General features: G+C 37.1%; 1 protein-coding gene across 1 annotated transcript in view; it reads left to right on the plus strand.

Moving 5' to 3' along the window:
- LOC126168219 (uncharacterized) overlaps nt 1-15,707 on the plus strand; it is a 126,850-nt gene extending 111,143 nt beyond the window's left edge. The window contains exon 7 of the mRNA XM_049920539.1: nt 10,450-15,707. Coding sequence (XP_049776496.1) covers nt 10,450-10,628 — 179 coding nt within the window. The 3' untranslated portion in view covers nt 10,629-15,707. The remainder of the gene's footprint in view (nt 1-10,449) is intronic.
- Nucleotides 15,708-25,474: the final 9,767 nt, after the last annotated feature.

The raw sequence follows: 25,474 nt of genomic DNA on the forward strand, positions 1-25,474 counted from the left end.
ATATACACTATTTGACAATCATTTTCTCAGCATTGCTGGTAAATTAAGTAAAAATTTAGTTTCTACAGGGAATCATATAAATCTCTTGGCAGATGCCTTTTCAAGATTAATGACTGAAATACTCCTCTGTGATACAGACAAGGGGGAGATTGAGTCTGTAATTAAGCCACTGAAGACTAAGGACTCTCATGGATTTGATGGAGTGCCTAGCAGATTATTAAAAGTACTGCGTTGCACATGTTAACACTGTGAGCTATATTTGTAATTTTCCCTTTAGGAATGGTCAGTTTCCTGAATGATTACTCGGTAGTAAAGCTGCTTTATAAAAAGGGAGAAAGGGATAATATAGACAATTTTAGGCCTATTTCTATGTCATCAGTATTTGCTAATGGTTTTGAAAAGGGCTGTGTATGTAAGGATAATTGATCGTTTTATATCACATAATTTGCTTTCAAATGTACAGTTCAGCTTTAAACGTCATTTAACAACTGAAAATGCTTTATTATTTTTTCCTGTGAGTACTGGGTGGGTTAAACAAAAGATTTCAAATGTTGGGCATATTTTTTGATTTAACTAAGGCACTTGATTGCGTTAATCACAAAATATTGCTCCAGAAATTGGACCATTACGGAATATGGCAAATAGCTCACAATTGGTTCACCTTGTACTTCAACAACAGACAGCAAAAGGTGTTGAGAATGGCTATGATGTAGGGTCTGAGTGGGGTGCAGTCAAATGGAGGGTGCCCCAGGGATCAGTGTTAGGGCCACTTCTGCTCCTTATTTATATAAATGGTATGCCCTCTAGTATTATGGATAACTCTAAAATATTTCTGTTTGCTAATGAAACTGGCTTTGTGGGAAAGGATGTTATGTGCAACATTGGCTCAGTTTCAACTACTGCAGTTCATGACATAAGTTCATGTTTTGTAGAAAATAAACTAACGCTAAATCACAGTAAGACTCAGTTTTTACAGTTTCTAACACACAATGCAACAAAAAACAACATTATAATTTCACAGAATGGGCATATGATTAGTGAAACTGAAAAGTTCAAATTTCTAGGTGTTCAGATAGATAGTAAACTGTTGCGGAAAGCCCACATCCAGAATCTTGTTCAAAGACTTAATACTGCCGTTTTTACTATTCGAATGGTATCTGAAGTAAGTGATCGTTCAACACGAAAATTAGTCTACTTTGCTTATTTTCATTCACTTGTGTCATATTCTATTATATTTTGGGGTAACTCTTCCCATTCTAAAAGGATATTTTTGATTCAGAAACAGGTGATTTGGGCTATAAGTGGTGTAAGTTCGCGAACCTCTTTTGTCGACCCCTGTTCACTAGTCTGGGTATTTTGACATTGGCCCCTCCCTCCCTCCCTCTCTCTCTCTCTCTCTCTCTCTCTCTCTCTCCACACACACACACACACACACACACACACACACACACACACAGGGTGGTCCATTGATCATGACCGGGCCAAATATCTCATGAAATAAGCATCAAACGAAAAAACTACAAAGAACGAAACTTGTCTAGCTTGAAGGGGAAAACCAGATGGCGCTATGGTTATCCCGCTAGATGGCGCTGCCATAAGTCAAATGCATATCAGCTGTTTTTTTTTTTTAAATAGGAACCCCCATTTTTTATTACATATTTGTGTAATACGTAAAGAAATATGAATGTTTTAGTTGGACCACTTTTTATGCTTTGTGATAGATGACACTGTAATAGTCCCAAACATATGGCTCACAATTTTAGTCGAACAGTTGGTAACAGGTATGTTTTTTAAATTAAAATACAGAACGTAGGTACATTTGAACATTTTATTTTGGTTGTTCCAATGTGATTCATGTACCTTTGTGAACTTATCATTTCTCAGACTGCATGCTGTTACAGCTTGATTACCTGTAAATACCACGTTAATGCAATAAATGCTCAAAATGATGTCCGTCAACCTCAATGCATTTGGCAATACATGTACTGACATTCCTCTCAACACCGTGTAGCTTACCTTCCGTAATGTTCGCACATGCATTGACAATGCGCTGACACATGTTGTCAGGCATTGTCGGTGGATCACGATAGCAGATGTCCTTCAACTTTCCCCACAGAAAGAAATCTGGGGACGTCAGATCCGGTGAACGTGCGGGCCATGGTATGGTGATTCGATGACCAATCCACCTGTCATGAAATAAGCTATTCTATACCGCTTCAACCGAACACAAGCTATGTGCCGGACATCCATCATGTTGGAAGTACATTGCCATTCTGTCATGCAGTGAAACATCTTGTAGTAACATCGGTAGAACATTACGTAGGAAACCAGCATACATTGCACCATTTAGATTGCCATCAATAAAATGGGGGCCAATTATCCTTCCTCCCATAATGCCGCACCATACATTAACCTACCAAGGTCGCTGAGTTTCACTTGTCGCAGCCATCGTGGATTTTCAATTTCCCAATAGTGCATATTATGCCGGTTTACGTTACCGCTGTTGGTGAATGACGCTTCGTCGTTAAATAGAATGCGTGCAAAAAATCTGTCATTGTCCCGTAATTTCTCTTATGCCCAGTGGCAGAACTGTACACGACATTCAAAGTTGTCGCCATGCAATTCCTGGTGCATAGAAATAAGATACAGGTGCAATCGATGTTGATGTAGCATTCTCAACACCAACATTTTTGAGATACCCGATTCTCGCGCATTTTGTCTGCTACCAATGTGCGGATTAGCCGCGACAGCAGCTAAAACACCTACTTGGGCATCATCATTTATTGCAGGTCGTGGTTGACATTTCACATGTGTCTGAACACTTCCTGTTTCCTTAAATAACGTAACTATCCGGCAAATGGTCCGGACACTTGGATGATGTCCTCCAGGATACCGAGCAGCATACATGGCACAGGCCCATTGGGCATTTTGATCACAATAGCCATACATCAACATGATATCGACCTTTTCTGCAATTGGTAAATGGTCCATTTTAACACGGGTAATGTATCACGAAGCAAATACTGTCTGCACTGGCTGAATGTTACGTGATACCACGTACTTATACGTTTGTGACTATTACAGCGCCATCTATCACAAAGCGAAAAAAGTGGTCCAACTAAAACATTCATATTTCTTTACATACTACACGAATATGTAATAAAAATGAGGTTCCTATGTAAACAAATGCAGTTGATATCCGTTTGACCTATGGCAGCACCATCTAGCGGGCCAACCATAGCGTCATCTGGTTTCCCCCTTCAAGCTAGACAACTTTCGTGCTTTGTAGTTTTTTTGTTTGTGAGATATTTGGCCTGGTCACTATCAATGGACCACCCTATATAAAGTTGTTGTTTCTTGTTAACAATATCAGCTTATTCCCAAGAATAAGCAGCTTTCACTCAGTTAATACTGGGCAGAAATCCAACCTGCATTTGGATCGGATGCCCTTAACTGTTGTGCGGAAATGTGTGCAGTGTACTGCTGCATTAATTTTCAATAAGCTATCACAAGAACTCAAAAATCTTTTCAGTAATCCATGTGCTTTCGAATTGAAACTGAAGAGTTTACTCATGGGTCACTCCTTCTGTTCTGCTGAGGAGTTCCTTGAAAAATTGAGCTGATTCTTATGTGATATTGTTGATTGCGTTTACTTAATCTTATGGTTTGGCTTTTTTTGGGTGCATAAACATTTTATTTTTATCTGTTATTACTTTTATGTTGTATTTGTACTGGCACATTCCATGACCTTGGACATTTGCTCCTCAGTTTGGTCCTACAGAACTTCACATCCAAATAAATAAATAAATAAATAAAATAGATATAGAAAGACGCTGTTGTAAGTATCTTCCTTTATGCAGACAGTGCCTTAATAGTTCAACAAGAAAAAGTTGACTTACAACATGCATTTCACAACTTGAACCAAATAGGTTCCATGCAAGTGCAGGGAAATGTTTCAGATAGCGTAATACTGCTCCCACTAGCCTCTGTTCATGGCGCACTGCATATTTCGAACTGGTGTTCACCTCGTCGATGGCACTTGTGGAGGCAACCACTGACCTAGTGTTGCAAAAATGTGATTTACTTGAATAGCCATCTTGTTTCTATTGATCAACGGTCGAATCCCACTGCTATCATAATTGATGATGATTAAGGTTGCGTCAACAAGTGAACACGTAGGAATGGTCTGCTGCAGAGTTACAAGTTTGACAATGTACAATGAACAGTGTGCTCTGAAACATTTGTGTGTGTAAGAGCATTGTGAACTTTCAGCCAGCATTTGGCATCCAGCATTGCGGTCAGTCGTAGTCATAATGTTTTGGCTTATCAGTGGATGTGTTGATCCCGGTTAATGAAGAGCATAACTACCCATCATCGTAAATGCTGGAAACAAACACAATTTGTGGAAAACATGTAGAGGAGTGTTTGCATAGGAGTTTAAGACTGGAATGTTTTGATAAAACTTCCAGCAAAGTCTGCAATGCAAAACTTAGTAGCAAAATTGTGTGAAATGCTCTCTGTAGTGAATAAAATCCGTAACTATCTAAAAAGATTTCAAACGGCAGAAAACATTGCTCAGGTGAAGGAAAGCCCAGAGAATAATCTGAGAAGATGTTAGCACCATGTATCTGTGCAAGTGAAAATAATGAGATAATCATCAGTATGTCCAGAAATTGTTTAATCTTTACATGGATCAGCTCAGAGAAGATGAACGTTTGTATGGATGTTTTTCAGCTCGACAGAATGATTATATTCACCATCCTAACAGCTTTTATCACAGGTGGACAAGGTGTCATGTGAGAAGAGGAAACTCAGCAGAGGCAGTGCAGTCAAATAATCCTCACGCTGGATGAGCTACAGCAGAACACTGAAAATGCTGTTGCCACTGCCTCTCAGGCAGAGCTGTAATGCGTGTCTCACAGTTTGATCAATTGAGCACAGCACTGTTTTGATGTCAACAGTGGCCATTTTGAGCATCTTTTGTGACCTTCATTTACAAGGGTCAGTTCCAGGTCAATCTTTTTACAAATATTTTAAGGTCAAGTTTTAGTTTGCCCACATGGTGTCATCATTAATATGTTGAAAAATCCCATGGAAATGATTGTTGGCTACTTGCAGAAAGAATGTAAGGTGCAAAGCAAAAGAACAGAAATGAAATTTCTGAGAAGTATAAGGTATTATTCAAGAGCAGACCACATAAGAAGTGAAGCAGAAGGGCAGCAGCCGGAAGTACCATTATTTTACTGTGGAAGAAGTAAATATCACAAAACTTGTTTATAAAGTACCATGTAGAAAATGTGTAGGAAAAACTTAGAAGAAGTGGGTAAGCAGTTTGTGAAAATAGAAGAGGCTCAGTGCCTAATCCGTGAAGTAACAAAGAAGTAACAAAGAAGAAACATCTCACTGTAACATGTAGTTGCCTCAGCAAAGGATCAGATATGCTGTGAAAAGTCATGTTTATTTAACAGACTTACCTGTGAAATAAGAGTTCTGTTTTTCTGTCATTATCTTTATGGTTCTTTATCACATGTATGTGTACAAGCCACCATTGGAACTAAATATAGGCATATTTTGTAGTAAGAAACTAGAAAAATTCACTGTAACAATACAGAATGTTTTAGAGTGACTGACACAAGAATATGTGGTGAATGTCACACCTGGTTGGTGCAATCTTCAGGTGCAAAGTGCCGTGACTGATACACTTCATAATTTGATTGCCACATATACACTGTAACAGTGAAGGAAGTCAGCACAAACTGTATTTGACCTCAAAAACTTGTGGTATTCCCAAGTCAACTGTACGTCATATTAACTGTGCAGTAACATTGGCAGAATATTCAAATGTGGTCCCTTTTTTTTGATTCTCCAAGAAAGGGAAATAAATGAGAACAGAGATCTGTGGAATTTAAGTTTTAACAAAGAGCTAGTGCATAGCACTGTGCTTGGTCTCTACAACAGAGGAGAGTATCTGGTTGCTAATAGAAACAGGACTATCTTCACGAAACAGTTAATTATTTTGGCTCAGAGATCTTCATTTTCCACGTTTTTTGCTCACTTTATATTCAATTGAGAAAGTGTAATGGGGGACAAAAGTTTTCAATGGAATGCAGAGACACTGCAGTGTCAAGAGTGAAGTTTTCTTGTACAATTCATTTATTGCATGCTGAAGATCTGTAATATAGTAGCATACTTAAATGTAAGTTAAGTTTCACAAAACTGTGCCAATAAATATACATGGCATGACTTCAAAGAGAATGGTGGGCTGTAAGTGCCTACTGGTAGAGTTGGTTGATTAGTCATCATCCATGCTGGTGCATTGAACACAAGCTTCTTACCATAGGACACACTTGTTTTTCGTGGTGGTAAATGTTCTGGCCAATCAGATAATCATTCAGAAATGAATGGAGAAGCTTTTAAAAATTGCTTTATTTGCATGTTGTCTACACTGGAAGAAGGCTCAGTTATTGTTGGTAGCTATCATTCCATTCAAATAGAAAAGCTGCAATGTCCAAGTTGGTGCAAAGCAGACATAACGGAGTAATTTGATGGAAAGAATGATTCATTTTCACTCAGTGAAATGAAGGCAAAAGGCATATGAGTTAGATCAGTAGGCAGTATTATTCTGCTGAGCTGATCTGGGTCCTGGGGAAATTAGAAATGGTGGAAAGAAACACTACTTTCAAACTTGCTGATGTGAAGCAGCTAACAAACTTACTCAACATGACAGGGTGAGATGCATAAAATGGTTGGAAGCATTGCAATAAACTGATTTTTTGAGCCAGGGCCTAGAGACAAAGTATAGTGGAACATATGATAATACAACTGATTGAAACAAGTGACATTGAACTTCAAGACATGGAACTAGAAAATACTCTAGTTTAGGCAAATGAAAGTTATGTAAAGAGCTTATTGGATTTAAATTTTTGTCTATATTTTAGTTAGGGTGGATGCATTGTGAATGGATTTTTTCCCTAGATGTACACTGATAGAAGAAAGATAATAATTGCAACACCAAAAAATAATTAGTGTAGAGTAATGAAATTTTGGGAATACATTTGTCTAGGTAACACGTTTAAGTGATTAACTTTCCAAGATCTCAGGTTCAAGCAAGTGCAAGATAATCCATGGTAAATATGAAATGCTGGTACTTTCATAACCGGTGTAACCACCAGAATGTTAAATGCAAGCATGCAAACGTGTGCGCATCATGTTGTACAGGTGCCAGGTGTCAGTTTGTAGCATGGAGTTCCATGCCTTTTGCACTTGGTCTACATCTACATCTACATCTACATCCATACTTCGCAAGCCACCTGACGGTGTGTGGCGGAGGGTACCTTGAGTACCTCTATCGGTTCTCCCTTCTATTCCAGTCTCGTATTGTTCGTGGAAAGAAGGATTGTCGGTATGCCTCTGTGTGGGCTCTAATCTCTCTGATTTTATCCTCATGGTCTCTTCGCGAGATATACGTAGGAGGGAGCAATATACTGCTTGACTCTTCGGTGAAGTTATGTTCTCGAAACTTTGACAAAAGCCCGTACCGAGCTACTGAGCGTCTCTCCTGCAGAGTCTTCCACTGGAGTTTATCTATCATCTCCGTAACGCTTTCGCGATTACTAAATGATCCTGTAACGAAGCGCGCTGCTCTCCGTTGGATCTTCTCTATATCTTCTATCAACCCTATCTGGTACGGATCCCACACTGCTGAGCAGTATTCAAGCAGTGGGCGAACAAGCGTACTGTAACCTACTTCCTTTGTTTTCGGATTGAATTTCCTTAGGATTCTTCCAATGAATCTCAGTCTGGCATCTGCTTTACCGACGATCAACATTATATGATCATTCCATTTTAAATCACTCCTAATGCGTACTCCCAGATAATTTATGGTATTAACAGCTTCCAGTTGCTGACCTGCTATTTTGTAGCTAAATGATAAAGGATCTATCTTTCTGTGTATTCGCAGCACATTACACTTGTCTACATTGAGATTCAATTGCCATTCCCTGCACCATGCGTCAATTCGCTGCAGATCCTCCTGCATTTCAGTACAATTTTCCATTGTTACAACCTCTCGATACACAACAGCATCATCTGCAAAACGCCTCAGTGAACTTCCAATGTCATCCACCAGGTCATTTATGTATATTGTGAATAGCAACGGTCCTATGACACTCCCCTGCGGCACACCTGAAATCACTCTTACTTCGGAAGACTTCTCTCCATTGAGAATGACATGCTGCATCCTGTTATCTAGGAACTCCTCAATCCAATCACACAATTGGTCAGTCAATACAGGGGCGAGTAATGCTGATTGTGGATGTCGCTGGAGTTGTCGTCTGATGAAGTCCCATATTTGCTCGATTGGACACAGATCTGGTGATCAAGCGGGCCAAGGCAACATGCAGACACTCTACAGAGCATATTGGGTTACAACAGCAGCATGTGGGCAGGCGTTATCCTACTGGGAAACATTCTCTGGAATTCTGTTCACAGATTAACACACAAATTGGCAGTCAGGGTGTGTGAGATATTTTTCCAGGTGTAGGTCCATTGTGTCTAGCACACAGACAGGTTGGTTGCAGGCCCTCAACTGACCTCCTCCTAACCAACACATGGCCAACACTAAGGCAGAAACAGCTTTCAGCAGCGAACACAACAGACCTACATCCTACACTCCAATGAGCTCTCACATGACACCACTTAAGTCACAAATGGCAGTTATGCGTGTGGTCAGTGGAATGCATACTACAGGGCACCTGGCTTGGAATTGTCCTTGAAGTAACTCATTTGTAACAGTTCATTGTGTCACTGCAGTGCAAACTGCTGCTCAAGTTGCTGCTGTGTATGCAGCACAAAGCCCAGAGCCATATACTGAACACGATGGTCTTCCCACTCGGTAGTGCCATGTGGCTGTCTGGACACATTCCCCTGACCACTGCTGCCAGCAGCCATGTATAGTGGCTACATTCCTGCCAAGTCTTTCTGCAGTATTGCGGAAGGAACATCCAGCTTCCCTTAGCCCTATTACACAACCTCGTTCAAACTCAATCAGATGTTAACAACGGTGTCATTGTCACCTTAACTAATATCAACTCACCACATCCAGTCTCAAAGATAACTGATGCCCATGACTGTTACAGCGTGTATTTAAATCAAACCTGATTTGCATCCTCATAGTGGCATTACTAATGCCACTCTTATGCGACTGACGCTAAATTTGAATAGACATCATCTTTTGATGTAGAAACATGCCTACCTACTTTCGTCTATGTCACACAGTTCCTTCTTGGCATTGCAATTTTATATTAATTTTCCCCCAGTCAGTACATGATAAATGTGTTACAAATGGTAGAAATTAGTTTACTCACCAGTAACTGCCATTTAAAAAATGGCAGTCTTTGCTAAAGACCTGTCTTGAATATGTTAATATTTGCATTTGCATTACTGTGTTGTCCTTTGCCTTATACTTTTGAAATTTGCCTCTGTGCTTTTTTTTTTTCTTCTTCATTTTTTTCTCGATTGAGTGCTTGTTTTTAATTGGAAAATCTTTGTGTACTTTACAAAGCCTGACAGAGTGTTACTGCTTAATGTCAAGAGTCTGCGCAGTTAGAAACAAATGTGGCTAAGAAGTAGATTAAAGATGCTGTCTGAGATTCTAAAAATAAATTCAATGCTTTTAGAGTAACTTTCTTCTTTAACACGAAGATAAGTGAGTTAGTGATGACAATTTAACCAACATATTCAAAAACTGTCAAGAAAACTCTTCGTATTCTATTTTCTTACATCATGTTCTGTTACATTTTGTATGTCTTGATAACTACTGAAGGTAAAATAAAAACCTTCAGAATGTCTCTTAATTTTTTTAGCTTCATTTTATGAGACATTATGATGTTTTGGCCTGGCTGAAGTAAAAAAGTAATGTTCTCATAACATTTGTAATCAAAGCCATTTCTTTTTTAAATTGTAATAACAAAATAAGCAGGTTATAAGTTCATCATTAGAAGTGAAGTTAAAATTGTTACAGGCTTGCAACACTGTACGAAGGTGGAATGAACCTTCCACCTGCATATTTTCATGCCAGCCACATTAAACTAGCTTGTGGAAATTTTCATTTTACCATACAGAATGTTTATAATAAGGGAGCAGACATTATAAGTTTCCGTTCTCTCTGATATGCATGAGATACACGTGCCTTTATTATTTCATATTCAGTAAATCATGAATAGTTTAGTGGTATTAGTAATTTCTTGTGTAATCTGTCAGAGTTAAATTGACGTATGAGCTTAATTTTTTTGTATTTCATGGGTGCTGATATTCAGCTGTATTACCTACACAGTGACAGAAAAAATTGTTTTGTAACTTATATTAGCTGTAATTGTAGTGCATATTAATATAACTTTTTTAAATGTATTTACTATAATTTCTATATTAGATTCTTTTTTCCATTTGCAGATCTCACAGATAATACTGTTCTTTACACCGTGCTTTGGCTACCATATCGTTTTTATCACATCATATCTTACATACTGCTGCTATTATTAATAATTTTCAATCTCTCATTATCTCTGGTTGCTAAGACATATAGAAGAATATCAAATGGATTTAAGTCTTGCCGATTTTCATATGTTTAGAGAAGATTATAAATTTATTTTCTTTACATGCACCATGATATAGCATGAGTTCTTTTAAACTGCACCAGTTTTTTTGTAAGAACCAGGTAGCAATAATATCGTAACATCATTTTTATGTTGAAAATGCCCATATGATTACTATTTGTAAATGCATTCTGGTCATTTGAAGGTATCATGTTTTTGTGACATCCTTCAGTTTCAGTATTTTTCTCTTTTTTAACAATGTATTATTACTGTATAAATTTTATAAAGCATTCTGCCTGCATGAGCTATCGACTCCAGTATTAATACTACTCCTCCATGCCCCATTTGCAAGATTACATTGGATACACTGTATAATTTATAATTCTCTGTTCAAAATTTCTGTGTTTTCATGTATTTGTGTCATGGAAGAATACAGGGTCCAATAACATTTTTAATGAGCACAATTCAGAACACCTACAGTTAGAGTATTTCTTTTTCTTTCACTCTTTTTTTATTTTTCTCCAGTCATGCAAGAACCAAACAAATCAGTGCATTAAACAGTAGATTAACTAAATGAGAAAAAAACATAAAATAAAAAATAAAGGAAATACTGTCAGATTATATCATTTGTTCATTTGAGGGAACTATATTTCCTTTGAGTTATATACTGCAATTCACCAACTGCTATTAATAAAGTAATGACTAAGTACAAAGTGAAAATTCTAGGTTATGTACAAAGTTAATCCTATAATTTTTTTTTTTTCTGATCAGTTCCTAATTTTCATGACTTGACTGTTTCCATGTCGTAATGTGGTGAATTTATATTGTATGGTATCAATGAAATAACATATCCAGTATTATTATAATGTAAGAAAGTTTTATAAATATTACGAATAATCTATTGAAAATGTATGTACACTAATTTTGATTTTAGGTTGACATATGTCACTGCAGGCGAAAGATTGCCCACATTGTACTTATACTTTACTCATCAACAGTTGAGTATTCTAAATGTGAAATAACATTTGGTTCATTATTAATTTGGCTTATCAATTTCTCTCTACTTGCCTTGTTTCACAACAGCAAAGCTATCCAGTTTTAAAGTATGTGGAATCCTGCCAAGGCTGCTTAAGGCCTTTCAGATATTTGATTTGATAATTGTATTTTGAAAGCATGACTTGACTGTAGTGCAGCAGCAACTAATAGTTGTAGTTTGGTTATTATTGTATTCCAGAACATTTTTCGAGTAGGGCTTGTAAAAATTCTTGCCCTCACTGCATTTTATTTTCAGAGCTTCCCCTAATAAATTCCAACATGTAGATATTGACTGGACACCAATTTGATCCTTATGTTTCTCAATGCCTTGTTTCTGTACTACAGTGTTATAGCAATTCATGAAATATATTCAGACAAATAAAGAGCATCCACTTGTCCTCAAGAGAGCTGATAATGTCTGAGAAATTGCTAATGACCAAAGTAAATATTTACATGTAGTTAATATTTTAGTTTCTGTCCCCTTTGTAGTCTGTATGTGACAGAATTCCAGATATTTTTACCATCCTTTAAGTATTATTTGCAAAGAGAAAACACATTTTTGAAATACAAAAATTCTTCTTTAAACTAAATAAAAGTAAAATACACTTGCTTTCAATTTAGCACATGAACTGTACAGAAGTTGCACAAAAACATGGAAACACAAAAAAATCAGTACATGCCTATTATGGTGTAGGAAACCCATTGGCTTTCAAAACACCTTCCAGTTATCTCAGAATGGATAAGTACAGACCCGTATGGTTTTTAAGGGCATTATTCCTGCAAAATAGTGGCAAGTTGAGTTACCAGTCATGGAGGTGGATAGTGATCATACATCCTTTTCTCCAAAGTAGGTTACAAAGCCTCAATTATATTGAGATCTGATCAAGTGTTGCGACCAGAGGAGTTGTGACAGTTCATTTTCATGCTCACAAAGCCAGTCCTGGACAATGCAAGCTGTGCGAACAGAGGCCCAATCCTATTGGAACATAGAATCATCCTCACTGGGAAACAAACATTATAACAAGGGGTGGGCCTGATTCACCAAAATGTCCACATAACCCTTGGCAGTAATGCAACCTTGCACAGTAATCAGGGGGCCCATGGAACAACACACTATGGCTGCCCATATCATCGCTGAACCCCCGCCATCTTTCACTCTTGGGGTTAAATTTCACCAGAAGTTGGAAACAGTGCCAAAAAAGACTCATACGACCAAGTGACTTTCTTCCAGTGCCCCACAGTCCACATTTTATGGCTTCAGCATCACTTTTTTTGTGCTATGGGCATTTGCATCACTGATGAGTGGTTTTGGCATTTCAGTTTGTCCTGAAATTCCCTGCTTATGGAACTCCCTTCACATTTTTGCGCCGACAGGTTTTTGCGATTGCAATATTTGGTTCTGCAGTACTTTTGCAGCTGTTGTCCTCTTATTTTTTGTCACAATTCTCTCCAGTGACTATTTGTTACAATCGCTCAATACACTCTTTCACCCGCATTGTAACTTAGCAGATGACTTTTTTCCACTTCCCATGCGTGCAGCATAAATTTTCGCTATGGTGACCCTTGAAACACAAAACATGTCAGCTCCATTGGTTGCAGAAGCACCAACAACTTGCCCACATTCAAATTCACTTAGCCCCAATATAATACACTCGCAACTACACAGAACATTGTTCTGGCCATGAATTACACTTGCAATGTACAGGCACTCTTCATGGTCAAATACAACAGTGCAACCTGCAAGCTTGGCTAGCCACTGCTTTTACGTTAAAGCACGCATGTGTCTTGGTGTTTCCATGTGTTTGTCCAACTCTTGTATTTAAATTAAAATAAAATTTCAGTTGAAAATAATTTGTGTAAATGCTTGTTCATAAATGTAACAATAATTTAGCTTTTCATGGTACAATATCACAATCGGGACACCTCAACATTGGCCTCTTCGTGTGCAGGGTGACACAGAGAAAGGGGAGATTTTGAAGTAACATAATTTTCAAGACTAAACACAGATTTGATGAAAGTGGATGTAAACAGTATACTACTTACGTTTTCACTACAGAGTGTCACAAACTGTCTCTTTACTTCTTAAAGAAGATGTCAGAAAGATTTACTCCCTTTTGGTTTTCATATTGTAATAACCTGCTATGGATACTCCAGAATGCTCAGTCTAGCTTGTTTTGGGACTAGCAATGGTTTTTTTCTTCACATGAACACACCAAGCAGATGTTACTGTTGTTGCAATACCACCCTCATGATTACAAAATCAAGGGCCAGTAACACCACCATATTACATGGTACACCATGCTGTAACTTGGAAATGTGTAATGGATGCCTGTGAAACCCGTAAGGATTTTCCTGTGCTCATTAATGGAAGTTTTGTTTGTTAACACATCTTTTAAGATGGAAGTAGGCTTTAGCTGATGTCGATATGTTGTTAATGAAATTGACATCCTCATCCATTTTAACCTACACCTTTTCGCTAAACTTCCTATGTGACACAGATTATCAGGGATTTAGTTGTTGCACAATCTGTAATGTATAAGGATGGTATGTTAAGTCGTGCAATATTCTTTGTATGCTTTGTTGCCCAGTCTCTAGTGCTGATGCATGTTGTCAAATGGAGCATTGAGGGCTCTTCATGGTGGAAACTTGAAAGGCTGCAATGTTCTCTGAGTATATACCATTTGAACACTGCCTGAAGGCTATGTTTTCAAGGCTGAACCAGTTTCTTCAAAATTAAGCCACCACATTGTATTCGCATGAGCAGGTGGGATGAAACCATGAGCTAGCTGGTAATGCTCTCAAGATACCTTTTGTGCAGCAGTCACACTATTGCCCTGCTTGTGAAAGGCTCTAACAGCGACAGCACATTCTGTACCACCTCCGTGCTGCAAGATTACTAATTGAATCGCATTCACAACTGTTTCTCATTATTTCTGAACAACTGCCTGTATTACGGTGGTGACGAGTAATTTCCCATTTCCCTGCACCACCCTTTATGAGCTTTGCACATTTGTGGGTGTGTCTTCACATCCATGAAAGAAATTCTGCCATCATACAGCCTTTTTGCAAGACACATTTTGGAAGTTACTACCTGTTGTTGTGTTCTTACTTTGCTTGGAAACTCCTCCCATAGCTATAAAGAAATTTTTTTGTATGGCAACCTGTGTCCTGATTATTTCTTGTTATTTGATACAAGATGAAAGCATTCACAGATACCATTATAAAAAGGCAGAAAAACAATTTCTTCTTCCGTTTTGTTTGCCTTCTCTTCAATGGGTAATGTACCCCCCTGCTTCTTCAGACTCAAAATCTAATGTATAAAACAGCTTCAAACTTATGAATACTTGAAGTATGGTTTTAACGTGTTAAACATTTGACATTGAGCATGTAAAATGTGTATGGCTGATGACATTGTAGTTTTTCAAGCATCTCATTGTTTATGACCTCATATTTTTTATACAAATTGCTGTACAGTGATATAATTTTGCAGGTAAATTGAGTAGTTTATGTGGATACTGTCAACAAAATCAGTTGTGAATAGGATTAGTACTGAAAATATAATAAATTAAAATGTCATGCCCGATGCTGAAATTTGACTGTGTGAACAGAGAAAAATGTAGCAAGTGATAAACCTTTTATCTTTTCTTTAATTTATGTTCATATCAAATAAAAAAAAGTTTTGACTAAGTTTGAAATTACCTATAAAGATTTTTGGAAGTTGCTAAGTCAACAAATTCTCAAATACTGAATGAATATAATCAGGGTAATTTGCACGCCACAAGTTACGCTGCCTCAAGATATATGCGCAGCTTTTAATTTTAATACTTGTGTTAATGTGTTGAACCTTTAAGGCAGGATTATACCTCATAGTGAGCAGATTGTGACAGCATTTTAAATTTGGTCAGTAATTATATTAAGGGGACTGGCCCGTGAATACCAGGGGAAACCTTGAAAAAATTGTCAGTTTTCTAAGCCATGTAACTCAAAGAATAAGATTTGTTAGCGTATATAATGCTTACCACTTTCAAAACATCTTTTCACATCATTTTTATGTATGAACCACAGCTTAAGCTCTCACAATTTTTTTTAATTGTATTTTTTTGTTGCAAGTGAAATAAACCTTGCTAATTATTTATGTACCTAATATGTACACATTATTCAAAATGCAAACAAAATAGAAGGTTTATTTTTTCCTGTAAGTTCTTTACACTATTACCTTTAAAGCAGACTATTGAAAAGGTGGTGCTGTCATAAATTGTGGTACAAAAAATTTTAAGTATGATTATCAAAAATTTTGGAAATGAATTCAGGGTTTTTCTTCAAAAAAGCATTTTATTTTCAAAGTTAAGTCATAAGGACAGTCTACTTTTTAGTTAAGAATGTTTTAAGACAGTATACAAAATTTCAGCTCTCTATATTTGATAGTTTTTAGCCAAAGTGAATCATAACATGAAATAATTTAACTCCCAGGAAATTCAAGTTGAAGTTAAAAGTTGCTTTTTCTATTATATTTGCATGGCACTAATGCGTCCCAGGTCCATATTCATCTTGTTTCCTGTGTTGCTCTTCCTCCCTTCGCTTTTTCACACTTTTTCTTCTTATTCTTGCTTGTTTAGTGGCTGCCAACACTGATTTTTCTGCGTCAAAGAGCCTCCTTCGGTCAGTGGCTAATAAGAGCTCTATGCATATTTAGTCCATCCGGTGCTCTCAGCAGTTCCACAACATTGTGCCTTGACACTGCACAATTAGTCCACAAGACACTCCCATCAGTTCCACAACATTAAGCTTTGATACTGCACCGTCATTGAAATATAGAACAGCATCTAGCTTACCTATTTTCAAAGTATGTAGTCCTAGTAGAACAGTTTTTGGTGTCTGTTTCCATATACAGTTGTTGAAAATTTCATTTGGATTTTGAGTCCTATCATGTAAACATTTCTCTAATAATCTTGTGTCACTAAGATCCCCATATATAGGTTTTATAACTTCCATTACAGCAAATGGCAAAGAATGTTTATCGCTGTAGGTCTCATCTTGAGTAACAGCCCTCTGGTAGCCACACCATGAATCACTGCCAGGTGGGGCAGAGTGCATGACATGGGTTGTCATCTGTGGAGAATTTATGAAAGAAGGTAACCCATACTGTCTTTTTCATTCCCTCAAGGTCATTTTATTTTGTCATTTGGCTTGTCCATAATAATGCTGCAACCTGTCTATTTCTTTGTCTGTAAGCTCACTACGTCCACTAATGCACTTACCATCAATTAATTTCTTTCCCTTCAAATTGCTCTTCAGGTTCCTCGATCTTGTACCTAAACTATTATGGACATGCCAACACATTCCATATTTTCAATTTTTATGTCAGCATAAGGTTTGAATTCACAAACTCCTTGGTATCCTTTAGAGTCTCCATCTCCTAGTTAAGATGTATACATCACACCATATTTCTCCACTGACGTGAGAAATATCTTCACAACATCTTCAGATTCCATCCCTCCACTATAACCACTAAAATTAATCAAACATTTATGATTTCCAGTTCCACTAGTACAGCCATGACAGTACTTGGTAATATATTCCACATTACTTTACCATTGTCCAAGGAGGTACCTTTTAGGGAACTATGGCCTCTTCGCTCCCAGGATGCATCCAGAGGTGCAGACATACATGTATTGCTGCCATTCATGTCTACACTTTCCTGAACAGCATTTTTCATACTATCATTTGCTACTTCTTCCAAAGCCTGTAGAATAATTTTATTGTACCTGTCAAACTTTGTAGGGGGAGGTAAGTCCATAAGAGCACAGAAAATTTCTGTACTTCTGTATTCTTTGCCTCTACACCTCATAGCATAATAAAGTTTAATATTTGTGTTATACACTCTCTGTTTAGTTATGCCACAAGTATAGCTGCATTTACTTAAATCACAAAAATTACAAACAATTCTTAATTTTGATGCACAACCTCTTCTAGCACGTATCTCCTCAACTACCTTCACACCACTATTGCCACATTCCTTACACTGCAAAGCTTTATTTATTAGTTCAGATAAAGCAGAGAGTTCAACAATAACACAACCTGAATCAGTAGTTGGCGTCTCTATATTATCAGCATTAATATTGCCAAGCACATTGTCCAAATATTTCAGTTTTAACTTTGAAGACTTGGAGTAGTTGAAGCTGGGAGTAGTTGAAACTGATTTAAGTGTTGTATCACATTGTATTTCAGTATTAGCAGAGCTAATCTGTTTGGTGAACCGATTTCCATAAAATTTTCATTGTTTAATACCGAACTTCTTAATTCTTCCTATTGCATACAATTACTTCGCTGTAAACAAAATATTTGCACCAAAAAAACAGAAAACCGACTAAACTCTCGGTAGAAACAAAAACTAACTGTAAAGCTTTCACAGGTTAGCCAACTTAAGGGACTAAAAAGAAAAGAAACAAATGGGAGCAAAACTTTATTTTTAACAGAGCTGACTGTGTGCCATGGGAATGTTGTGATGCGTGCTGCCACTTTTAAATTCCTTTAATTTTGGTGCTTTCTGTGCTCCATTTTCCTGAAAGTAAATTTTTTCTAGTTCAGAAAACAACAGAGAATTTCTTAAGACAAAAGTGTAAAAATCGATTGTATTGACAGTTATTCACATACAAGTCCCCTTAAATATTGAAAATTAAATTTTTGTTACCCATGAAACCCTTGCCATTTATATGTGTAAAATTTAGTGTGCAAAACATATCCTGTTGTTGAATCACATGGGATAAACAGTTTTATGCGAAATTTGTCAGGTTTGTTTTCTATATCTGCACTGAAAATGACACTTTCTCTAAAACTACAAACACTTTTGGCAATTGTATGAGTTTTCCTCGTGTAAAAATGATACTAGAAAAGTAAATGGTTCAGAGAGAGTCTTATTTTATGCAGGTGATTGTGGCTAGTTTCATTTCTTGGGATGTACGATGGATTACTACTTACATGCAATCAAGAGAGAGAGTTGCAAAAAATATATTCCTAGCCAAATCTGAAACTGGAAACAGAGGGGTGACAAAGTTATTGTAAACCAGCAACTACACAGTCTTTTTATTTACTTCTTTTACTTGGCATATGTTGGATATAACAGTGAAGAACAAACACAGTTTATAAAGTTTTGTCTCAGTCTATGTGGTTTAGGTGCTTGAGAGTTATTTAATCTAAAATGGATGCTTGAGAGTTATTTAATCTAAAATGGATTTTGCAGACTTGTTGGCTTCTGCCTTTATCATTGATTCAGGGGGAAATAGAAGTGGTAAAAGGACTGCTACTGCCAATCACTTCTGTTAGTCACAAACTTACTAAGATGATTTCAGGCAGCAATGATTCCTTATAAAATTTGATCCATCCTAATGAGAAGTATATCTTCTCATGCATGGTCTTTCTACAGTTGGTAATAGATTTGTAGTATTATCTGATTCATTAAGAACTACATTATCCAACATTTTAGGTGGAATATAATCTGGTAATTGTATGAAAGTGTAAAATATGTAGCTTCTTTCCCAAGTAAAATCATGTAAAACTATGGTAATGTTGTAGTAATGTTATTTCCATACCTTAGCCTGATTCATAAGTGGTAGTGGCAGTGTCCTGCGGTCGGCAGGAAAGAACTAATAGTCAGTGTGAACACACTTTATTATAATTAAAGAAAAACGCCTTCTTGTCATACACTAAGTGTTAAACACAAGAACAAACAGAAAAAAACCTCACAACTCTTGTGGTGGCAAACCAGATAAGGAAACAAGACAATGGAAGAAAATACTGACCAAAATCTACACTAAAAAATACAGTGTGCTACTACAGTGCTACGGCGAGTGAATACAATGCTGGGGCCGGCATACGTCTTGGCCGTAGCTGTTCCTAGCGGTTGGTAAACACTGCTAGTCTGATGGTCTAACCGTGCTTATAAAGCCAGGTCGGCAGAACGCTACATGATTCATATAAGTTTCGATTGGTGGAACACTGTCACATGTTGTCTGGTGATGTAGTTCCATGTTTATTTGGAAAGTCTGTTATTGTTTCTGTCCACTGGTGATGTTTCTTTCCGCGCTCTTTCTGCTTCCCACGTCATTTGCACCACTTACACAAAATATAAAGTCGTTGCTATGCAGCATTTTTCCTTTTATGTCGGCGTCTTCTGTAACGTTTTTTGTTTTCGTGCTGGGTTTCACAACACTACTCACTTGAAGATGATTGCTCGTGTCATTTAGGATTCCCGCGAGATTTCTTCCGTGACTGTCTGAGAGTAAACACACATTGCACTTCAGAGTTTGTTTCATACTACAAGAATTATAATCTTCTTTATCCAAACAGTCACAAACTTTGCCATATTTCTTATTAAAAACACTGTAAATATATGAGGGAATTGCGAGGGGAAGAGGGGCATAGTGACCACATGAGAATACTATCCATCAGTGCAACATTTTCGATGATTTCAGGTAGGGAGTAGGGAAAGATGATTAAGACGCAAGAAGCACAGATTGCAAAAGGGAGGTTAGATCCTCACATGTTTCTATTCATAAAAATGTATTTCTAGGTGAAAACTCGTGTTTTTAATTTTTTCTTCATTTGCTTGAAGTTGTTTATGACAGTAATAAAGGATCTGAAAATTGACTTGTACATATGATTATTTATAACATTGGCCTCATCTAGAGATCCTGAATGAGGTTTCCTATACTTTCCGTAACTTTTCATATGATTTGTTCTATAATGCCATAGGAAATCCCATTCTTTGTCTATGTCCAAATGAGCTAGTACTCTGCCATTGATGACCGTCATGTTAAGATGAGATTAATTCTATTGGTGTTCTCCCTCAGTGAAAATTCAGTTTCCTAACCACTATTCCATCTTATTTGTTTGGTGGTACTGTAGGCTTTGTGCATAGCTGTGTTGAAATGGGACAACCCACAGTGTGTTCAGGTGGAAACGAACATCAGAAACAAAACAGTGATATAAAAATAACCAAGAAAATAAAGAAAAAGTGTATATAGAAATGAAGTAACTGGAATAAAAGAAAACTGTATATAATTTAAGAACAAAGTGTAAAAATAAACATACATAGAGTGAATCAGAAGTCCACTGATAAAGTTTCAGAGGTTGTAATAGGGACCAAACAAGAAACAAGTCCAGTAAACAGAGACTCTTAAATGTATACCTTAATAGCTATCAGCTCTACTTCACCTTCACTACTGTGAAAGACGTCTCTTGTACTGAAAGCTCTTTGCTTTTCATATTTTTAGAGACGGTAGTAGTAGAGGGGGAGGGGTGAGGGAGGGAGAGAGAGAGAGAGAGAGAGAGAGAGAGAGAGAGAGAGAGAGAGGGGGGGGGGGGGGCATGGGCTGTGCATACCATTATGTGTATGAACACTTGTTCATCTATGCTGCTGTGAAACACATCTCTTCTACGGAACTAGTCCTCATTGTGCATAAAGTATGTATTTTAGAGCCTATACTTACTGGGCATTTTTTCCTTGTTTTGGTCCATATTACGTCCTCCCAAAATATGGAAAGCAAAGAGCTTACAGTAGAAGATAGATATTTCATAGTATCAAAGATGAATGAGTGCTCACAGCTCTTAAGATACACATTTTTGAGATTTACTAGACTTTTTTCTTGTTTTGGTTCATTCTTGTGATAATTTGTCAGTGGAGTTCTGGTTCACTCTGTATATGGCATGGTAAATATTTGTAAGTGGATAGATATTTGAAACAAATGAAAGAGGAGAGATAAAATGGGAAGTATTAAGAGAAAAAGAGAAGACAAAATTAGGATGTGTAGGAAATGAAATATCGTATAAATGCTACTCTTTGTCTAGGTACTCCCTTTCTTTGAACCTTTGCCAGCTAAACTTTTTTTTATCTCTGTTCTTACTTTTGACTTCCAACATGGATCTTTCGCATCCCTCTTGTGTAGGATCTTGTGTAATATGTAAAAGTGTCCTGTCACTTGTGCCACTGTTCACACATTATCATTTTATTCTTGTAATCATAGATAAATATATTTCTGGTTTTAAAAGCTAGAAATGTTATTGGTGTAGGTGATATGTTTCAGTTGGATCGTATTAATGTGGATGCTTTTTATTCGTATGAATACATTTTTGCTAAGTTTTGTTACTCAAGAAAATCTTGAAATGTCTTCCTTAAATATTAACTGTAAATTTACTTACTAGAAAAATATTCTACAGTAAATATATCACTACATAATAACCGAATTATATTTCGATGTTGTATCACATAGAGTCCTTATGTCTAAAGAGAACTCACATTGAAAAATCAGTGAACAAATTTTCCTTAATTTTTTGTACACAATAGTTAGAGAGATAAGTAATTTTGTTTGCAAATATTGCAGATATTGCAACCGGAATTTTTCATTAAAACATGTAGACAATTTAGTATTGAAAATGACTAAAGGTCAAAAAAATAAATATATTTTTGGAATTTGTAAGGCTGTAGTTCCTGCATCTCATTGCTGGTGCTTGACCAAAAGTAAAAATTTCAAACTCAAAAGTTGGAGTTGTACAGAAAATTTTGTAGCTTTTATATTCACATGGGGAAACAATCTTCTGTAATTGTTCACCTAAATGGGCTGTTGCCTGCGAATTAAATTTAATGAATGTAATAAACTCAGTTTTTGTAAGTAAGTAATTTATGGAAGAATACTATTTCTGCGCCATTAGATGCTGTATCTTTTTGTAAAATTATTACAAGATCTGTTTTTGCTGTGTCACGTTTAGTGTATACTTCTCAGATGAAGACTCAACAGACAGTCTGATATTGTATTTCATTTTATGGCTGAATTGTGCGAAAAGATACTTTCCATTGTTATTGAAAGGAGATTAAAACAAATTATATTTAACATACATAATTTAACATAAATAGTAATATTCATAAATGAAGGCAACCCAAGCAAAGAAGGGCAAATTTGGTAATTTCAGTTGTGTGCTCCAGAAATCTGGCAATATCTGTTATTGGGCCACTCTCTACTGCATCATGCTTGAAGTAAGTGTGTTCTACAAATGATTTCTCTTACTTCTTTTATGGAGGACAATTTCCCAAGTAACTTGGATTTATTTATTTATTTTTTTAAAGTTCACACTGCCAGTTATCTTAGAAACAAAGTCGTAAAATATCTGGGCACTCATTGACTGCCAGTGTGTGCATCACATCAGACACACGAAATGAGTATGAACTCATTTCCCTTTGTTTGCGAATTTTACTGTTTTTCATTATCACCATATGACAATTTTGGTACATACAAAAACCAGACTTGATTGAGGCACTATGATAGTTATAGTGTTCTATTAACTTGGTGATGAGAAAATACTGCAGAAATCACAAAAGAAAATTAGTACTTCACGAGGAAGATATTCATCTCCATTGTGTTGAGCATAAATATTTGTTAGTCCTTTTTTTCCATTTCTAGCGTTTCTTTTTACCTAAATTGTTGATTGAGTGTCATGTTACATGCCTTATGCTTCTTCTCATTCCTTCATGTTATATGCCTTATGCTTCTTCTCATTTTTTGAATTTTCATATTGGATATTTACAGCATTTTAACCAGCAGCATACCACAACTAAATACAAAACAAAAAAGGTAATATTACTTGTAGCATCAGATCAAGACACAATTATGGTTTGCCTTTAATAGCTGTAGGTTAACCTGTCCCACACACACACACACAGAGGGAGAGAGAGAGAGAGAGAGAGAGAGAATGAATTTTGCAACCCTGGCTACCAGTTTCTTATAGGTCTGAGCAACAGAGTTAAACATAGGAGTTGTAGCCACAGGAATTTTACCCAGTGACTTCACTTCTTCAGCATAAGTGCAGAAGCAGTCCATTATTATTTAGTGATGATGGCCCACCAATGACAGCCACAAGGATTTTACCTAATAATGCCACTTTTTCAGGAATAACCACAGGAAAAATCCTTTTTATAAGAGTGAAAAGCTGCTCTTTGACAGAGTTCAGCTAACCATGAACAGTACAAGATTCTGAGGGAGATCCTAGCATAGGGGTCAAAATATACGGCATGTAGAAAAATATGTGCCCTAACACTCAGAAGTTTTTACCTTCGATAAGAATACAGCCTGTTGATTGATGTGAGAAGGAGATTTTGTTTCTGCTATGAGGAATCCCTAAGGTTATGTTGGCCTGTCTGCCTTGCGGCAGGTTTTAACTGCATAGCCCTCCATGCTTCTCTGTCTTATGTGTTCCCCTTCATTCTTTGGTACCGTCCATGTGGCCTGCTGACATCATCCAGCATCTGGAACCTTCATCTGCCCTTCCCTCCCTTTCTCGGAATGAAACCTTCAATTACCTCTACTAGAGGGCAATCTCTTCTCAGATTGTGGCCTATCCAGTTTCCTGTTCTTCACCATCAGCAGCATCCTCCGTTCTTCTCCAACTCTCCTCAGTACTTGTTCATTGCAGACTTTATCAGTCCAGCTGATCTTCTCCATTCTATGCCATATCCACATTCCACGAGCTTCAATTCTCTTCTCATCCTGCTTTCTCCAAGTCCATGTTTATGCTCCATACAAGGCCACACTCCATATTAAGCACTTAACCAGTTGCTTCCTTAATTCCTTGTTTAAACAAGTAGTTAGGTGTCTTTTCTGCTTTGGAAATGCCTCTTTTGCCAGAGCTATTCTCACTTTGCTATCTTGTTGGCAATCCATGTTTTCTGTAATCCAACTTCCCAGATACTTGAATACTCGTACCTGTTCTATGTTCATTCAACAGTGAACAGAAATTAGACCCTACATCACTCCTCTCTGGCCAGAAGTGCCTGAAGCCAGAGACAGGGAGAAGTTATTCACTGTGGTACTCAGTTTAAGTAAAATCATGTCTAGGTGCCTGTGGCAAGCAGAGTCAGCAGCAAACAGCTAAGTCACCAATGACCATGTTGCAGACATTCTAGTGTTCCTAGCTCTCTGGCCTCCAGCCTACTCCAAGTGCTTGATTCATTTTTTTATCTGCTGAATATAGCTAGCCTCTTAAGTCATTGGTCCTTGCTCTTTGGCCTCCTTTCCCTTCTGACCTTCCCTACCTAAGCAGTTTCCTTAGATTGTCTAGAGAGAGAGAGAGGGGGGGGGGGGAGGGAGGGGGGTCTAACTAGTGGTTGCTGATGAGGTAATGCAAATACCTCTTGCCTTCATTGGCCATCAGCAATTGTATGGAGTTCCCTTCTAACCTCTCATTCCTTTGCTGTCTTATCTTTAGCTCCTTTGTCACATTTACAATGCTAGTACAGCATCTCCTCTACTCTAGGACCATATGGTTATTTCTGTATATTATTTCCTGTCAGCCCATGTAATGAAAAAAGCACACTATTTAAAAGATGCACCAAATCTACAGTTTTGGAGATGTAACAGATACCATACTTTACATGAAATTATCACATTTACTGTTAAGTCCTTTATATTAACATTTATTGGGTTTATAAAAATAAGTGTACAAAATTTCACAATTCTAACCTTCATAGATTCTAAGAAAAAGGTACGTAAACTTTAAAAAACATCATTTTTAGAAAATGCAGTTTAAGTTGAACCTAACAGTTTTTCTTATGCCATCTCTTCGGAAGGTCCCAGATTTGTACACAGCAACCTCTTTCCCTTCAAGACTTCCCTTCTGGTTTCTTATTTTCCATCTTCTTTCCTATACCAAGTCTTCAGCTGACATTTGATGTGCAGAGAGGTGCAGTAAAGCTATTTTTCTCAAGATGTCTTGAGTGAAATTTCCTATCTTCAAGCCCATTTTCTCTAATACTTTCAGGCTCCCTATGTTGCCATCATTAAATATGAGAACTGCATCAT

This window comes from Schistocerca cancellata, chromosome 1 (assembly GCF_023864275.1).
Source record: "Schistocerca cancellata isolate TAMUIC-IGC-003103 chromosome 1, iqSchCanc2.1, whole genome shotgun sequence".
NCBI lineage: Eukaryota > Metazoa > Arthropoda > Insecta > Orthoptera > Acrididae > Schistocerca > Schistocerca cancellata.